This window comes from Lipotes vexillifer, unplaced genomic scaffold (assembly GCF_000442215.2).
Source record: "Lipotes vexillifer unplaced genomic scaffold, Lipotes_vexillifer_v1.1 scaffold207, whole genome shotgun sequence".
Taxonomy (NCBI): Eukaryota; Metazoa; Chordata; class Mammalia; order Artiodactyla; family Lipotidae; genus Lipotes; species Lipotes vexillifer.
In genome coordinates this window covers 2,349,185-2,365,163 of record NW_006784469.1, presented here as the reverse complement: position 1 = coordinate 2,365,163, position 15,979 = coordinate 2,349,185, and the positions used below count along the sequence as shown (strand labels likewise).

At 39.1% G+C, this 15,979-nt stretch overlaps 1 protein-coding gene across 3 annotated transcripts in view; it reads left to right on the top strand.

The window, feature by feature from the left end:
• The window catches only part of GK (glycerol kinase), an 82,470-nt gene that overhangs the window by 57,246 nt on the left and 9,245 nt on the right, over window positions 1-15,979 (top strand). For all 3 annotated transcript variants that reach the window (XM_007456852.1, XM_007456851.1, XM_007456853.1), the window contains 2 exons: window positions 2,428-2,470; window positions 2,947-3,027. In XM_007456852.1, coding sequence (XP_007456914.1) covers window positions 2,428-2,470; window positions 2,947-3,027 — 124 coding nt within the window. The remainder of the gene's footprint in view (window positions 1-2,427; window positions 2,471-2,946; window positions 3,028-15,979) is intronic.

Sequence of the window (15,979 nt, the reverse complement as noted above, 5' to 3'; positions counted from 1 at the left end):
AGAGGACGTGGAGGAGGCCACCATGGCATCTCAGTAACAAGGACAAGAACTAAGAAGGATGAGGACTGAGGGAGGCGTGGGTGGATGTCCATGGCGCTACAGAGGGACAAGAGACAGGAAGCAGGCATGGAGTCTAGTCCCCTGGGCCCAGTGGTTAGATTTAGCCAAAGTAGGGAATGGGTCCAAGTAGAAGAATTTCTGTCTGGCACCCGTTGGCAGTACTGGTAGACTGTACATTACACACATACGGTAATGGGGAATGAACTCAATATAAAAGTGAGGGATTTTGAATTGCCCATATTTAGAGGTGTTTTTTGAAGCGATAAGAATAGATAAAATTACCAAGAAAAAGTACACAGGTAGAGGAGATATTTAGAAGAAGGAGGAGATGAAGGGATGTAGAAGTCAGACAAACAGAATGTAGTTAGTCATTAAAGTGGAGATCCAGTGTAGAGCTGTTTAAGAGAGGGGCTTGTTCAGCAGTGCAAAATAGTACAAATAGGTCATGGAGGCTGAGAATGAGAACAGACCATTGTACGTAGAAATCAGGTCTTCAGTGGTGACCTCAAAGAATGAAGTTTTAGTACAATGCTCAAGATGTAAGCCAGGTTGCAAGTGGCCAAAAGAGATGCTGGTAGGTAGAGAATAGAGACAGCAAGACAGAATGTGCTTTGCAAAAAGGCAACTATTCAGGAACGGGAAGTGAAGTACGTAGTTCGTTAGGTTAACAGGATCATACCGAGTTTGGGGAATTTTGTTTGTGTTTTTAAGTTAAGTTTGTGTTTTAAGTGCCTCCTCTCCCCAGAGGCCCTAAGTGTAATAGAGGAGTCCTTCTGCCTGTTTCACAGCTTCGGCCAGGGCCGCTCACGCTCCCGCTGTGTGCCGTCTTTGTTTGGCCCACTTCTCCGTGGAGAATAGCAAACAACCTTTAACTTTCCAGAGCTTAGCAAAGTCAGACGTCTTTCTGGGATGTTTGAGGAAGGATTGGTAGACCATATAAATGCTGAAAACCCCATATAGGTTTGATGACTGGGAAGAAAAAAATAATAAAATTTAAGAGGAAAATAATTGCCTGTTTTGAAAGCTGTGGCCTAAATGTAGCAAGGAGGTCTCTTCATATATTGATAATACTCATTAATTACTTATCAAGTATATACAAACTTAAGAATTCACTTTTATTATGTACCTTGAGCCTCTGCGTCAATTTCATACTTTAAGACTTGTACACTACCATTCAGTATACAGAGTGTTTATATGGGGACTAAATCAGTACATATTTCTCCTTTAAATAGTGTGGAACAGAAAATTAACTTCCATTTTTACGAATATTTATTAAAGGAGATTGACTTAAAATATATAGCTTTTTCAGCATCACAGAGGTAAAAAGGCGTAGCGATTTATGTGTTTGAATTCATAAATATATTATTACCTGTACCTAGTGTTATTTGACTGGTGTCTTTGAAAACTTAGATATTCATGAATCCCACGCAGGCCGGCAATCAAGCAGAAGAGATAGACGGTCTTGGGCTAATTCTCATTCACAACAATGTTGCCTGGAAAAATGTTTATCAGAAAAAATTGCCCTGGCTTTCTATTTGCCCCACAAGGCCCATGGGGAGGGAATCCCATACAGGGCAGGACAGCTGTGGAGAGCCAAGGATGATAGTCACAGCCAACTGATTTGAAAACTGTTGCCATGTGACTCTTACTGATAGCAGTTTGGGCTGCTTATCTGCCTGGCACAAGTCAAAACCACTCACTCATGTCCAAGCGCCAGATTCGTTGCAGAATCCGAAGCTTTTGCTGATAAGGCGGTCACAAAATAAATTCAGTTCTTCCATGGCAGCTGTGTTACGTGCTGGCTGTGACTCTCCCACCAGTGTTAGTAGAACGCCCTGTCCTGCGCAGAGAATGGGGAAAGTAGACCAGCAGTAGCTTTTCCCTCTGGGCCCCTCATTTTCCCAAAGTCCACCTACACTTTCCTGTACCCTGGACCTACTCCCTCTCCATGCCAGAAGTTTATGACTGTGCTAATGATGGAGCTGGGCTGGCCCACCCCATTGCTGAATGCCTGTTAGTCATGATGCTTCACTCCATGGGGATTAGTAGCAATGTAAGTGTGACAGAATTTAGGATTTATTGTAACTCAGTGCTATTTTATAAACATGGCCCTGGGCTATGACTAAGTGCCAAATACTATACTTGGATTTTTCCATTAGGATTGCACTAAGTACATTTTCTTCTAGACTGTTCTTTAAAACATTATTCCAAAGAGTTTGTGATGTTTGTTAGCTTTTAGAACTTTTCTAAAACTTTAATATAAATTACTTTTATTGTTCTAAGTTAAATGTTAGTTTTGTAGTATTAATGTTTCATCATTTACTTTTAATAAAATTGTCCTACTGTTCATTCTTCCCCCAACTATAGGTATGGAACAGGCTGTTTCTTACTATGTAATACAGGCCGTAAGGTTGGTTTTTTTCAGATTAAAAGATTAGTGAAAGTCTTCTTTAACTTCATGTGAATAATACTTGAGCATAATTTGCTATTAAGTTACTTTTGAGTCAGGAGTTTTATTTAATTTTTATCAAGGTTTAATTTAGAGCTCAGTAAAAATGATGAAAATCACTACATGCGAATGGTTCTTGTAAGAAACATTTTAGGTTCTTTGAATTTTACATGTGTGTTTTTAATTGTGTTAGTGGGATATCTACACTAGGACCTTGTCAGATTCTTAATGCAAATCTAATTTGGAACAAGGGATAAACTTTTTATACTGTTTAAGTGTACTGTTCTTAATACTGATAATTTTGACTTTTAAGATCTATTTTCTAAATTGTTATATTTATTGAATTACGTTGTAACTAGATCATTTTTGCTTTAAAAATATTCTAATGCTATCTTTTTGTTTTCCTGACTAATGAAATCTTTTTCTCTTTCCTACAGTGTGTATTTTCTGAACATGGCCTTCTGACCACAGTGGCTTACAAACTGGGCAGAGACAAACCAGTGTATTATGCGTTAGAAGTAAGTACATTTCATTCAGTATAGATAATGTGACAAACATTCAAAGCTAATGAAAACCACAGTGTTGTCTGTAAGAATGAGAAGTAACTCCTCATCTGTTACAACTTTATAATGACATTGCAACAATTCAGTCACATCTTTCTTTTTATTATTTATTTATTTATTTTTGGCTGCATCAGGTCTTCGTTGCTGCACACAGGCTTTCTCTGGTTGCAGCGAGTAGGGGGCTACTCTTTGTTGTGGTGTGCGGGCTTCTCATTGCGATGGCTTCTCTTGTTGCGGAGCACGGGCTCTAGGCATGCGGGCTTCAGTAGTTGTGGCACACGGGCTCAGTAGTTGTGGTGCATGGGCTCAGTAGTTGTGGCGCATGGGCTCTGTAGTTGTGGCGCATGGGCTTAGTTGCTCCGTGGCATGTGGGATCTTCCCGGACCAGAGATCAAACCCGTGTCCCCTGCACTGGCAGGAGAATTCTCAACCACTGTGCCACCAGTCACATCTTAGGCTCCACTTCCAATTCTAGTTCTCTTGCTATTTCTAGTTACTTCCTAGAAATAGTGTTGAACCTCTCAAAGTCATCCATGAGGGTTGGAATGAACTTCTTCTAAACTCCAGTTAATGTTGTAATTTTGAGCTCTTCCCATGAATCACAAATGTTCTTAATGGCAGCTAGAGTGGTGAATCCTTTCTAGTAGGTTTTCAGTGTACTTTGCCCAGAATAGATCCATCAAAGGAATCACTGTCTATGACAGCTCTAGCCATACAAGATGTATTTCTTAAACAATAAGTCTTGAAATTCAAAATTACTCCTTGATCTATGGGCTACAGAACGTATGTTGCATTAGCAGGCAGGAAAACAACACGAGTCTCATTGTATGTCTCCATCAGAGCTCTTGTGTGACCAGGTGCATTGTCAATGAGTGGTCATATTTTGGAGGGAATCCTCTTCTGAGCGTTAGGTCTCCACAGAGGGTTTTAAATATTCAGTAAATCATGTTGTGAACAGATGTGCTGTCATCCAGGCTTTCTTGTTCCATTTATAGAGCACAGGCAGAGTAGATTTAGCATAATTCTTAAGGACCCTAGGATTTTCAGAATGGTAAATGAGCATTGGCTTCAACTTAAAGTCACCAGTTGCGTTAGCCCCTAACAAGAGAATCAGCCTGTCCTCTGAAGCTCTGAAGCCAGGCATTGACTTACCTTCTCTAGCTATGAAAGTTTCAGATATATCTTGTTCCAGTATAAGGCTGTTTCATCTACACTGAAAATCTGTTGTTTAGTGTGGCGCCCTTCATTAATGAAGGTGTCTTAGCTAGATCTTCTGAATTACTTCCTGTGGCCTCTACATCAGCACTTGCTGCTTTACCTTGTACTTTTATGTTACAGAGATAGTTTATTTCCTTAAACTTCATGAACCAACCTCTGCTAGTTCCAAACATTTTTTCTGAAGCTTCCTAACGTCTCTCAGCCTTCATAGAATTAAAGAGAGTTAGGGCCTTGCTCTGGATTAGGCTTTGGCTTCAGGGAATGTTGTAGCTGGTTTGATCTTCTATCCAGACCCCTCAAACTTTCTCCATATCAGCAACAAGGCTATCTCATTTCTTTATCATTTGTGTGTTCACTGGAGTAGCACTTTTAATTTACTTCAGGAACTTTTCCTTTGCATTCACAACTTGGCTAACCATTTGGGGCAAGAAGCCTAGCTTTCAGCCTATCTCAGCTTTAGATGTTCCTTCCTCACTAAGTTTAATTATTTCTATCTAGCTTTTGATTTAAAGTGAGAGACATGTGACTTTTCCTTTCACTTGAACACTTAGAGGCCATTGCAGGGTTATTAATTGGCCTAATTTCGTTATTGTTCTGTCTCAGGGAATAGGGAGACCTGAGGAGAGGGAGAGAGATGGGGAACGGCCACTTGGTGGAGCAGTCAGTACACACACATTTATCATTAAGTTCGCCGTCTTATATAGGCACAGTTTATGGCACCCCAAAACAATTACAATAGCAACACCAAAAATCACTGATCTCAGATCACCTTAAACAACTATAATAATAAAAGTTTGAAAAAAATGCGAGAATTACCAAAATGTGCCACAGAAACACAAAGTGAGCAAGTGCTGTTAGAAGAATGGCACCAATAGACTTGCTCTGTGCAGGGTTACCACAAACCTTCAATTTGTAAAAAACACAGTACCTGTGAAGCACAATAAAATGAGGTATCCCCACTGTGGGATTTGTGCCTCCGTGACCATAAACACTGTTTCTGCTACTCTAGCCTGAGTGTTCATTAATTTAGTCTAATAACCCCATCATATCACTGGCTCCAGGAGCATATATTAAAATATCTAGCTCTTTTTCAAATGAATTATTATCAAGCCAAGTCGATGCCATTTTGTATTTGCACAGACGATCTCTTGTCAATCTAAATTGAGGTCTTTGTTTCTTCCTGTTAAATTTCAGGAGAGTAATTTCAGCCTGTTCTGACACAGTCTGAATGCTTTTTCACTCTTCACACTGTTCCTCTTCCACTTTTGTCTCATTGGAGACTTGACACATAAGTTTTATGATTTCGTTTTTTTGTTTTTCTGTTTTTCTGGGGTTTTTTTTGTGGTACGCGGGCCTCTCACTGTTGCGGCCTCTCCCGTTGCAGAGCACAGTCTCCGGACGCGCAGGCTCAGCGGCCATGGCTCACGGGCCCAGGCGCTCCGCGGCATGTGGGATCTTCCCGGACCGGGGCATGAACCCGCGTCCCCTGCATCGGCAGGCGGACTCTCAACCACTGCGCCACCAGGGAAGCCCCATATGATTTCGTTTTGATTCATGTAATTTTTTTTTTTTAGTTTCATAGAATTTTAAAGCAGAGAGGGGCAATAGATTAGATGACAACAGGCTTTGCTACACCCTGCTATCCCCTTGTTTTATACATGAAGAAGACAAGTGAAATTGGAGTCATTTGGCCAAGGTAGCTTGACAGCTAGTAAGTAGCCAATCCTCGATGCAAATCCCGGTTATTGGGCATCAAAGTCTAGATGCCTAGGCCACTCCACTGTGCCATCTCCTTCCTTGTAAATCTGAGTATTCAGGGCTCCAGTCTACCAAGTCCAGTGTTCTTTTCACTGCATCTCCCATATGTCACACCCTTCTACTAACCTAGCAACTTGACCACAACACGCACACACTGGTATATTAACAGCAATAGATAGAATCTTTTTTCTTTTCCGAATTCTCTTCAGTTAACAAACACTTTGTAAAATTAAGAAAATGAAAAAAGAGTGCAGAGAATAAAGTTAGGTGGGTAGAACTTTTTCTCAGTGAATTCATGCAAATTCCACCTGGTCACACTGCTTCCTTTTTGGGTTAAAGTGCTTACAAAGCAGATATTTAATACCCATTTCTTTCATTTGACAGATTGTTGTTAGGCTTGGCAATCTGAGGTATTCAAAAAGTAACTTTCTACCCTTTTTGAAAACTGAAACTATAACTACCCCTCTTAGTTTTTAGTCTTCTTTCATTACTCCCTCTGCTGATTTGGAAGTAACATAACGCATTTCTCATTTTTTGTTGTTGTTTTGGGGTTTTTTGGTAGTACCTTCAAAATAATAACTATATATTTTTCTAAGAGTGCTTATAATTGTTTAGTATTTTTAATAACCACCCAACCATGATGAGGACCTTGAATGCTTTACCCTTGCCACCTCCATCCATAATCATGTTACTGAGTTTAAAATTTTCATTTCCCCTTTTTCTTAAACATTCAATAATTCATACTGTTTTCTTTTCAGTCAATCATAAATCATATCAATTGACATATTTTGTCAATTTCTGTGTCCAGTATCATTTCCTTGGTCCCATAACTTTTATATCGTCCCCCCACCCCCAGTTTTTTCTTGCTGAGGGATAGCCTTTCACAGTTCATAGAGTCTGGTGCGGTGAGCCTATTCTTTTTTAGGTTTGTCTTTATTTTGCTCTCTCTCTGGGGTGGATATACAACTCAGTTGCTTTATCTGCATCCCTTCTGGCCATTTTTTGATGCTGATGAGACCTTCACTGTTCTGATTTAAAAGTGGTTCCCTTGTAGATAGGTAATCTGGAAGTTTTAAATGTTATATCCTTATCATTGATGTCCCATAGTTTTGCTATGATGTGCCTGAGTTTGGATTTATTTTTACTTATTCTGTTAGGTACTTGGATACAAGTCTGTCTTCAGTTCTGGAACATTCTCAACAATTATCTCTTCAAATATTGCTTCTCTACCATTACCTCCATCCTCTTCTGGAATTGCTATTGTACGGATATTGGAACCTTCCAACCCACCCTCCATGTCTCTTAACTGCCCTTTTATATATTTTTAACCTCTTTGTTTCTCTGTACTGCATCCCTGGTGAGTTTCTCAGTATCTACCTTATATTTCCAAATTCTCTCTTTAAAACAAACAAAACAAAAATGTCTTAATTGTGAAATGTAACACACGTATAGAAAAAAAATGCGTAAAACATCAATGTACAGCTTAACAAATTATTATAAAAAGAAGACCCATGTAACGTCACCCAGGTCAGGAAACAGAAAACTACCAGGAACCTTCTATGTGCCCCTCCCAATCACATCCTCTTCCCTCTCCCCTAAGTTAACCCTGCCCTGACTTTTATTATGATCACTTTCTTACTTTTCTTTACAATTCTAACACTTAAATGTGTAACCCTAAACACGGAAGTTAGTTTTGCATGTTGTTAATACTTTATATATTAAAAATATAAGAGAGAGACTGAGTAATACAGTATGCAATCCTTGATCTGGCCTCTTTCACTCAACATTTTATTTGGGAGATTCATCTGTGTTGTTAAATATAACTATTGTCCCATTCTTTTTCATTCCCTTGTGTAAATACCACCAGCAGTATATGGGAACACTACTTTGCCTGTTTTCTCTGTCTGTTCTACAGTTTATCTCATCTATTACATTTTTTAATCTCACTCAGTAATTTCATTTCTACAATCTTTAACTGGTCATTTTTCATGTCCACCTGATTTTATTTCTCTTTTCTTTTGATTTGTAATTCATGGGGTTTTTTTTCATGGAAATCATACCTTAATTTACCTCTTTGTGTTTTTTTGTTGTTACTGTTTTGTTTTGTTGTTGTTGTTTTCTCTTTTTGGCGGTGCTGCGGACACACAGTGTCTTAGTTCCCCGACCAGGGATTGAACCCGTGCTCCCTGCGGTAGAAGCGCAGAGTCCTAACCACTGGATTGGAATGAATTCTATTCCAGATGTTATGTTTCGTTGACTGATATCATTTTTTTTCCCCTTCCATACATTTTCATTAGAAGTGATGCTTGCAACTAGCATATGATATGCTGTAATGTCTAATTTATATAGTATATATACAAAGTATATATATATTTTTAATTTAATCAATTTTTAATAGAAGTATAATTGGCTTACAATATTACATTAGTTTTAGGTGTGTAACATAGTGATTCAATATTTTTGTACATTACAAAATGATCACCACAGTAAGTCTAGTTAGCATCTGTCACCATACAAAACTATTACAATATTATTGACTATATTCCCAATGCTGTGTATTACATCCCCATGACTTGTTTATTTTATAACTGGAAGTTTGTACCTCTTAATCTCCCTCATCTATTTCACTCATTCTGCTACCCCCTTACCCCCTGGCAACCAGCATTTTGTTCTCTGTTTCTATGAGTCTATTTCTGTTTTATTATGTTTATTCATTTGTTTTATTTTTTAGATTCCACATGTAAGTGAAATCATGCTATATTTTCTTTCTCTGTCTGATTTATTTCACTTAGCACAATACCCTCCAAGTCCATCCATATTTTCGCAAATGGCAAGATGTCATAATATTCCATTTTATATATATTATAAAGTGATCCATTTTATCCATCTATTAATAGATGCTTAGGTTGTTTTCATATCTTGGCTACTGTAAATAGTGCTGCAATGAATGTAGGGGTGCATATATCTTTTCTAACTAGTGTTTTTGTTTTCTTTGGAAAAATACCCAGAGGTGGATTTGCTGTATCGTATGGTAGCTCTACTTTTGATTTTTTGAGGAACCTCCACACTGTTCTCCACAGTGGCTGCACCAACTTAACATTCCCACCAACAGTGTCCAAGAGTTCCCTTTTTTCCACACCCTCGCCAACACTTGTTGTTTGTAGTATTTTTGATAATAGCCATTATGATAGGTATGAAGAGATCTCATTGTGGTGATGATTTGCATTTCCCTGTTGATTAGTGTTATTGAGCACCTTTTCATGTGTTTATTGGCTGTCTATATGTCTTCTTTGGAAAAATGTCTACTCAGGTCCTCTGTCAATTTTTTAATCAAATTGATTGTATTTGATGTTGAGTTATTTGAGTTCTTTGTATATTTTGTATATTAACCCCTTATGAGATATATCATTTGCAAACGTCTTCTCCCATTCAGTGGGCTGCCTTTTCGTTTTGTTGATACCTTCCTTCACTGTGCAAAAGCTTTTTAGTTTATTTTGGCTTTTGTTTCCCTTGCCTGAGGAGACAGATCCAAAAAAATATTGCTAAGGCCCAAGGTCAGAGAGCATACTGCCTGTGTTTTCTTCTAAGAGTTTTATGGTTCCAGGTCTTGCATTTAAGTTTTTAATCTGTTTGGAGTTTATTTTTATATATGGTGTGAGAAAGTAGTCCATTTTGATTCTCTTGCATGTAGCTTTTTTATTTTCCCAACACCATGGCTGATGTTTTAATAATAGATTTCTTCATGTATTTTGGAATTTTCCCTTCCAGACTCATTTTCCATTAAGCCAATAGCCCTAGTCAGCACGTAGACAATTGCTTGTTTTCCAGTACCCCTACACAAGCAGGAAAGCACTACCTAGCCCCTGGCTTCAGACACTGACAGTCTTCCTGATCTTGACACCAAGTGCTTCGAATCCCTTTCCTCTGCAGGAGTCAGCTCCGGCCACCACTCCTGCTCCCTGACACACACAGAAAAATGACTCGCAGTCCATCATGCCTGTGGCCTCAAATCCTGCTTAGCCGTGCATTTCTGTTTCTGTCCACATCGATGCTATTCTCTGTCTGAGTTAGCATGTGTTGTTTTGGTTTTCTCTTTTTATGTTTTGCCTGTTATCCTCTGTTAGGGACAGAGGTGATTTTTTTTTTTTTTTAACAATGCAGTTTATTTATTTATTTATTTATTTATTTATTTATGGCTGCGTTGGGTCTTTGTTGCTGCGTGCGGGCTTCAGTAGTTGTGGCTCGTGGGCTCAGTAGTTGTGGCTCACGGGCTTAGTTGCTCCACAGCAGGCATGTGGGATCTTCCCGGACCAGGCCTCAAACCCGTGTCCCCTGCATTGGCAGGTGGATTCTTAGCCACTGCGCCACCAGGGAAGCCCCAGGATAGGTGATTTTTAAAGTGCAAACTCATCCATCTCTGTTGATAGGGATGTTTACCTCTTTTTTATCACCAAGAATATTAACATCTCTGGGTCCTTATTTCATTGTTAGTAAAAAGGAATTGGGACACCTGATGCTTCAGTTGTTTTGAGACTTTAAACTCATATTAAACTGCTAAAATTTGTCCCACTCTTTTTTTTTTTAAATAAACATTTATTTATTTATGGCTGCGTTGGGTCTTCGTTGCTGCGTGCGGGCTTTCTCTAGTTGCGGCAAGCGGGGGCTACTCTTCGTTGCGGTGCACGGGCTTCTCATTGTGGTGGCTTCTCTTGTTGCGGAGCATGGGCACTAGGCCCGTGGGAGGGCTTCAGTAGTTGTGGCACACGGGCTCAGTAGTTGTGGCTCGTGGGCTCTAGAGTACAGGTTCAGTAGTTGTGGCACACGGGCTTAGTTGCTCCGTGGCATGTGGAATCTTCCCAGACCAGGGCTCAAACCCGTGTCCCCTGCATTGGCAGGCGGATTCTTAACCACTGTGCCACCAGGGAAGCCCTGTACCACTCTTAATAGTTGGAAAATTTTCTTAGTGGTGGAAGATACTGAAGCAAAATAGACGAAGGATTACCAAAATAGAACGAGTAGTTCTGCCTTCCCTCTGCCATCTGTGCACTGTCTTCCCCAAGCTGTGCTTTTCCCTTCCTTGTTCATCTTCTTTTTCTAAATGTTATTTCACGAAACAAAATTCTTTTGGGGGACTTTAATCTGATTATGAACGTGAGCTTACTTTGGATTTGAGACTTCCATGTTCTGTATTCTGTCACTAGGATATAAGTTCCCTGAGGTCAGAGTATTTATCTGTCTTGTTCACCACTCTATCCCAGAGGCTGGCACATAGCAGACACTTAATAAATATTGTTTATATACCAAATCCTATGTTATGCCATTTTTGTCTATTTAAACATGAGCTTCAAAGAGGATTCCTTATATCCCCCCATTGTTTTCTTTGAATGTCCTTTTTCTCCTCTCTTTGGTATGACTTGTGATTATAGTGTTAAATTTTTGTTTTTGGAGTTTTTCATCCCTCTTCAGCCAGATATTCCACTTCAGGTATAAGGTCTCATATATTAGTTAACTGTTGCTGCATAACGATATTACCACTGATGTAAGCGGCTTAAAACCTTACCCATTTACTATCTTATAGTTTCCACAGGTCAGGAGTCCAGGCAAAGCTTAGCTGGATCCTCTGCTCAGGGTCTCACCAGGCTGCAGTCAAGGCGTAGGCTGAGGCTACAGTCTCATTTGAGGCTCCATCTGCTTCTAGGTTCACTCAGATTATTGGCCAGATTTAGTTCCTTGTGGTTGTAGGACTGGGGGTTTCAGTTTCTTGCTAGCAGTGAGCCAGAGGCTGCCCTTAGCTCCTAGAGGCCGCCTGAAGTTCCTTCCCTTGTGAGGACTTAACACCAGTAAGGGAGGGAGGGAGAGAGTCCAGAAAACAGGTGTGATAATCTTATGCAACGTAATCATATGCACATCATCACATACGTCCCATCACCTTTGACATGTCCTGTTGGTTAGAAGCAAGTCATAGTCCCACCTCACTCAAAGGGAAAGGATCGTGGAAGGCCATGAACAGCAGGAGGCGAGGATCATGGGGGCCTATAAACATTGTTTATGGACTTTTCTAAGGTACCTTCTTGGAAAGTGTACTTTCTGAGCAATAAGTGCTTTTAATTTTAATTCCCTAACTGGTTATCAAAGTATTAATGATACAGATTACATTTCATAAATGCTTCCCCAATTCAACTCTGTGCTCCTGTTCTCTTTTTCTTTGCTAATAAAAATGCTATAGAGTTAGGTTTTGCATTTGTAATCATACAGAAGTTAAGTACAATATGTTATATATGTAGTGTTACATATTACTGTAGCATACACAAAACTACGTTTACTGTGCCTAATGGTTGATTTTAAGGAATGTAAGGATAATCTTAATTTTACATAATTTTTCTCCACACTTACTGATTTTTTTTTTTTTTTTTTTTTTTTTGCGGTACGCGGGCGTCTCACTGTTGTGGCCTCTCCCGTTGCGGAGCACAGGCTCCGGACGCGCAGGCTCAGCGGCCATGGCTCACGGGCCCAGCCGCTCCGCGGCATGGGGGATCTTCCTGGACCGGGGCATGAACCCGCGTCCCCTGCATCGGCAGGCGGACTCTCAACCACTGCGCCACCAGGGAAGCCCCACACTTACTGATTTTAACCATAACTGCCTTGTAAGATACATCCTGCATCCTGAAATATCTACTTTATACAGATACTGTTCATGGCAGTGGCATTCATGTCAAGGAGCTTTTGAGGGAAAGTATGTTTGCCTGCTATGACATTATATCAGATGTACTTGATTATTTTTAATCTAATCTTTGCATAGCCTGTTCCTTAGCCTTTCACTTTCCAGGCTATGTGTCTAGTTTTCGAGTAATTTATTTCTCTTGTCCGGTTATCATAGAACTTCTTCTTTTTACCCTCTCATTTCTAGTATGTTTTTCTTAGAGAACCACTATTAGGTTTGTGTGCAGCTTTCCCAGTGGATCGTGACTTAGTATAAGGGTTGATTCATATTGATAGTTGATGAGCTGAAGTACTGAATGTTTTTATTTATGATATAATTGACAGTAACTTATTTGATAGCAAGTAGACAGTCACCTTCTATCTATCATTTTAGGTTTCCATTCCTGTACTCTTTTTTTCTGCCCATCTTCAAAGCATTATACCATCTTCCACTTTATCTCCTGCCTCTGGATTCAGAAGACTACATCTTTTGTGAATTTGGAGATTTCTCTTATTTTTATTAATTTTTAAAAAGCTATACCAAGTATTATATCCTGTACCAAAATTATGTACTTCTTTCAGATAAGTGTTTTTTATATTGCACCTACTTCTTCGTTCAGTAACAAAACACTCCTGTGTACTCCTGATGACCAAATTTAGAATAATTTTCTTCTGGAGCCTTGACAGTGTCTTTGTATTTTTTTTTTCTATTGTTTTAATCTAAAATAATGCCCTCTGGTCCTCAACCAGTTACCTTTAATGAAAACCTTGATTTTCCTTTTACTGCAACCACATTGCTTCCTCTCAAAAAAAATTGAGCATGTAAACATCCTGCACTTTTCAGTGGAAATGAGGTACATCGGCATTTGATTTCCCAAAATATAAAGTTCCACTAGCTGGTAGCTGCAAGACCACTCCACTAGACTTCTAGCTCGGTTGCTTTTTAAAATTAATTACTTACTCACCTAAAACTATTGGAAATATACACATTTTGTGGTTAGATGCCATGTAGGACCAGTGTCTTTTTGAGAGTATAGAACATCTGTTTTTCCATTTAGATCTAGAACTGTGCTGTCCAATATGGTAGCCACTAGCCACCCCTGACTAGTGAGCACTTGAAATGTGGCTAGTCCAAATTGAGATGTGCCGTAAGCATAAACGATATACCTGATATCAAAGACTTAGTGAAATATATACAAATAAAAGATCTCGAGTTTTATATTGATTACATGTTGCAATGATAATATTTTTAATATATTGGGTTAAGCAAAATATATTATGATTAATCTAACCTTTTTAAATATGGTAACTAGAAAATTTAAATTACATGTGTGGCTCACATTATATTTCTATTAAACAGCACTGTTCTAGAAAATCTTATATATTTTCTAGCCTTTGGCAGCTACTATCTCTGAATTGTTCGCTTCCAAAGGATGTGTGAGAGTTGAACTGTTGTCTCCAAAAGCAAACAATTTACTTAGTTCTCCTTGATGGTCCCACTCTGTACCTAAATATATAATATATCAAAACTAGGAAGTGTGTTAAGAACTTTCTTTTTTGGGGCGGGAGAAACATTGGGTTAGAGTCCCTTGTCAGGTGTTTGCTAAATTGTCTTTGTCCCATTTTTAAAGTCTGGTTATATTTGCACAGGGATGTCAAATCTGTTCCTCAAATAATTTTTTATAGCTGAAAATTCACTGTATAAAAAGAGCAACTGCGGTGTTTTGCCAGCTGTGCAGTAGCATATAGTGACCTGTTCTCATAGCAGCTATGAATGATAGGATGTATCAACATATTCAGCATCTAGTTTGTTTACATCCTGAAAACTGATGGCAAGAAAGGGTAACCATTTGTACTTCAATTAATTTAATTGGGGACAGGGAGGCAGGCGACATATAAAAAACATTCTGCTTCCTACACTTAATATTACCTGATGTTTTGGTTTGGGGTGACTCTGTGGAAGTAATTTACATTAATAATGTATATGAAGAAAAAAAGAAGGAAAAAAAATAATCTATATGAACGAAACATCAGAACCAAAAAACTTTTTTTTTTGGAATTCCTAATGGTTTGTGCTGATACTTCTTTTGCCCCCAGAATCTTTTTATAAACATCTTTATTGAGATGTAATTCCCATAGCACATGATTCACTCTTTTAAGGTGTGTAATTCAGTGTTCTTTAGTGTATTCACAAAGTTGTGCAGCCATCACCACAGTCTAACTTTAGAACATTTTTATCACCCCAAAGAATAACTGCATCACCTCAACCCTAAGCAGGCACTAAACAACTCTTTGTCTCTCTGGATTTGCTTATTCTGGACATTTCATATAAATGGAGTCATACAGTATATGGTCTTTCACTTAGCATAATGTTTTCAAGATTCATCCAGGGCTTCCCTGGTGGCGCAGTGGTTGAGTCCACCTGCCGATGTAGGGGACACGGGTTCGTGCCCCGGTCTGGGAAGATCCCACATGCCACGGAGCAGCTGGGCCCGTGAGCCATGGCCGCTGAGCCTGTGCTCCGCAACGGGAGAGGCCACAACAGTGAGAGGCCCGCGTACAGCAAAAAAAAAAAAAAAAGATTCATCCATGTTGTAGCAGAACTTCATGTCTTTTCATGGCCAAATAATTTTCTACTGTGGGGATATACTACATTTTATTTACCCATACATCAGTCAATGGAATTTGGCTGATACTTTTTTAACACTTAAAGAATTAAAGAAGCCAATATTTACATTCAGTAAGAACCTTCCTGTGTACTCCTGTATGCTTCCTGTATAGAGCCTTATCGTAATTTCTTTAGGTAACTGTTGTTATAGTCACCACCATTATATAGGTGAATAAATGGAGTCTCAGAAAGCCTAACTAATTTGCCTAAGATCACATAGCAGTTAAGAACTAGAGCTCAGACTCAAACCAGTTCATCTGACTCCAAACCCCATCTCTTGGTGATTTTGTTGGAAAGAATCATTACCTTGTAGTTAGCTTCTTTGCTAACTTTTTTTTGTGGTTGCTAGATTTAATATAATGTTAGCTATGGGAAATGGGCTTGAAAAAACTCTCAGGGTGGCCTTTCCCAATAACTTTGTGGATAAGATGGGAATGTACTCTGGGTGATAATATACCTCAGTAGTTTAGCAACAGATAGAACAGTTGTATAAGAAGCAAATTGCTCAACACATTGATGTCCACCTACGGGCACAGGTCCATGGGTGTACTGGAGGACGCTCTT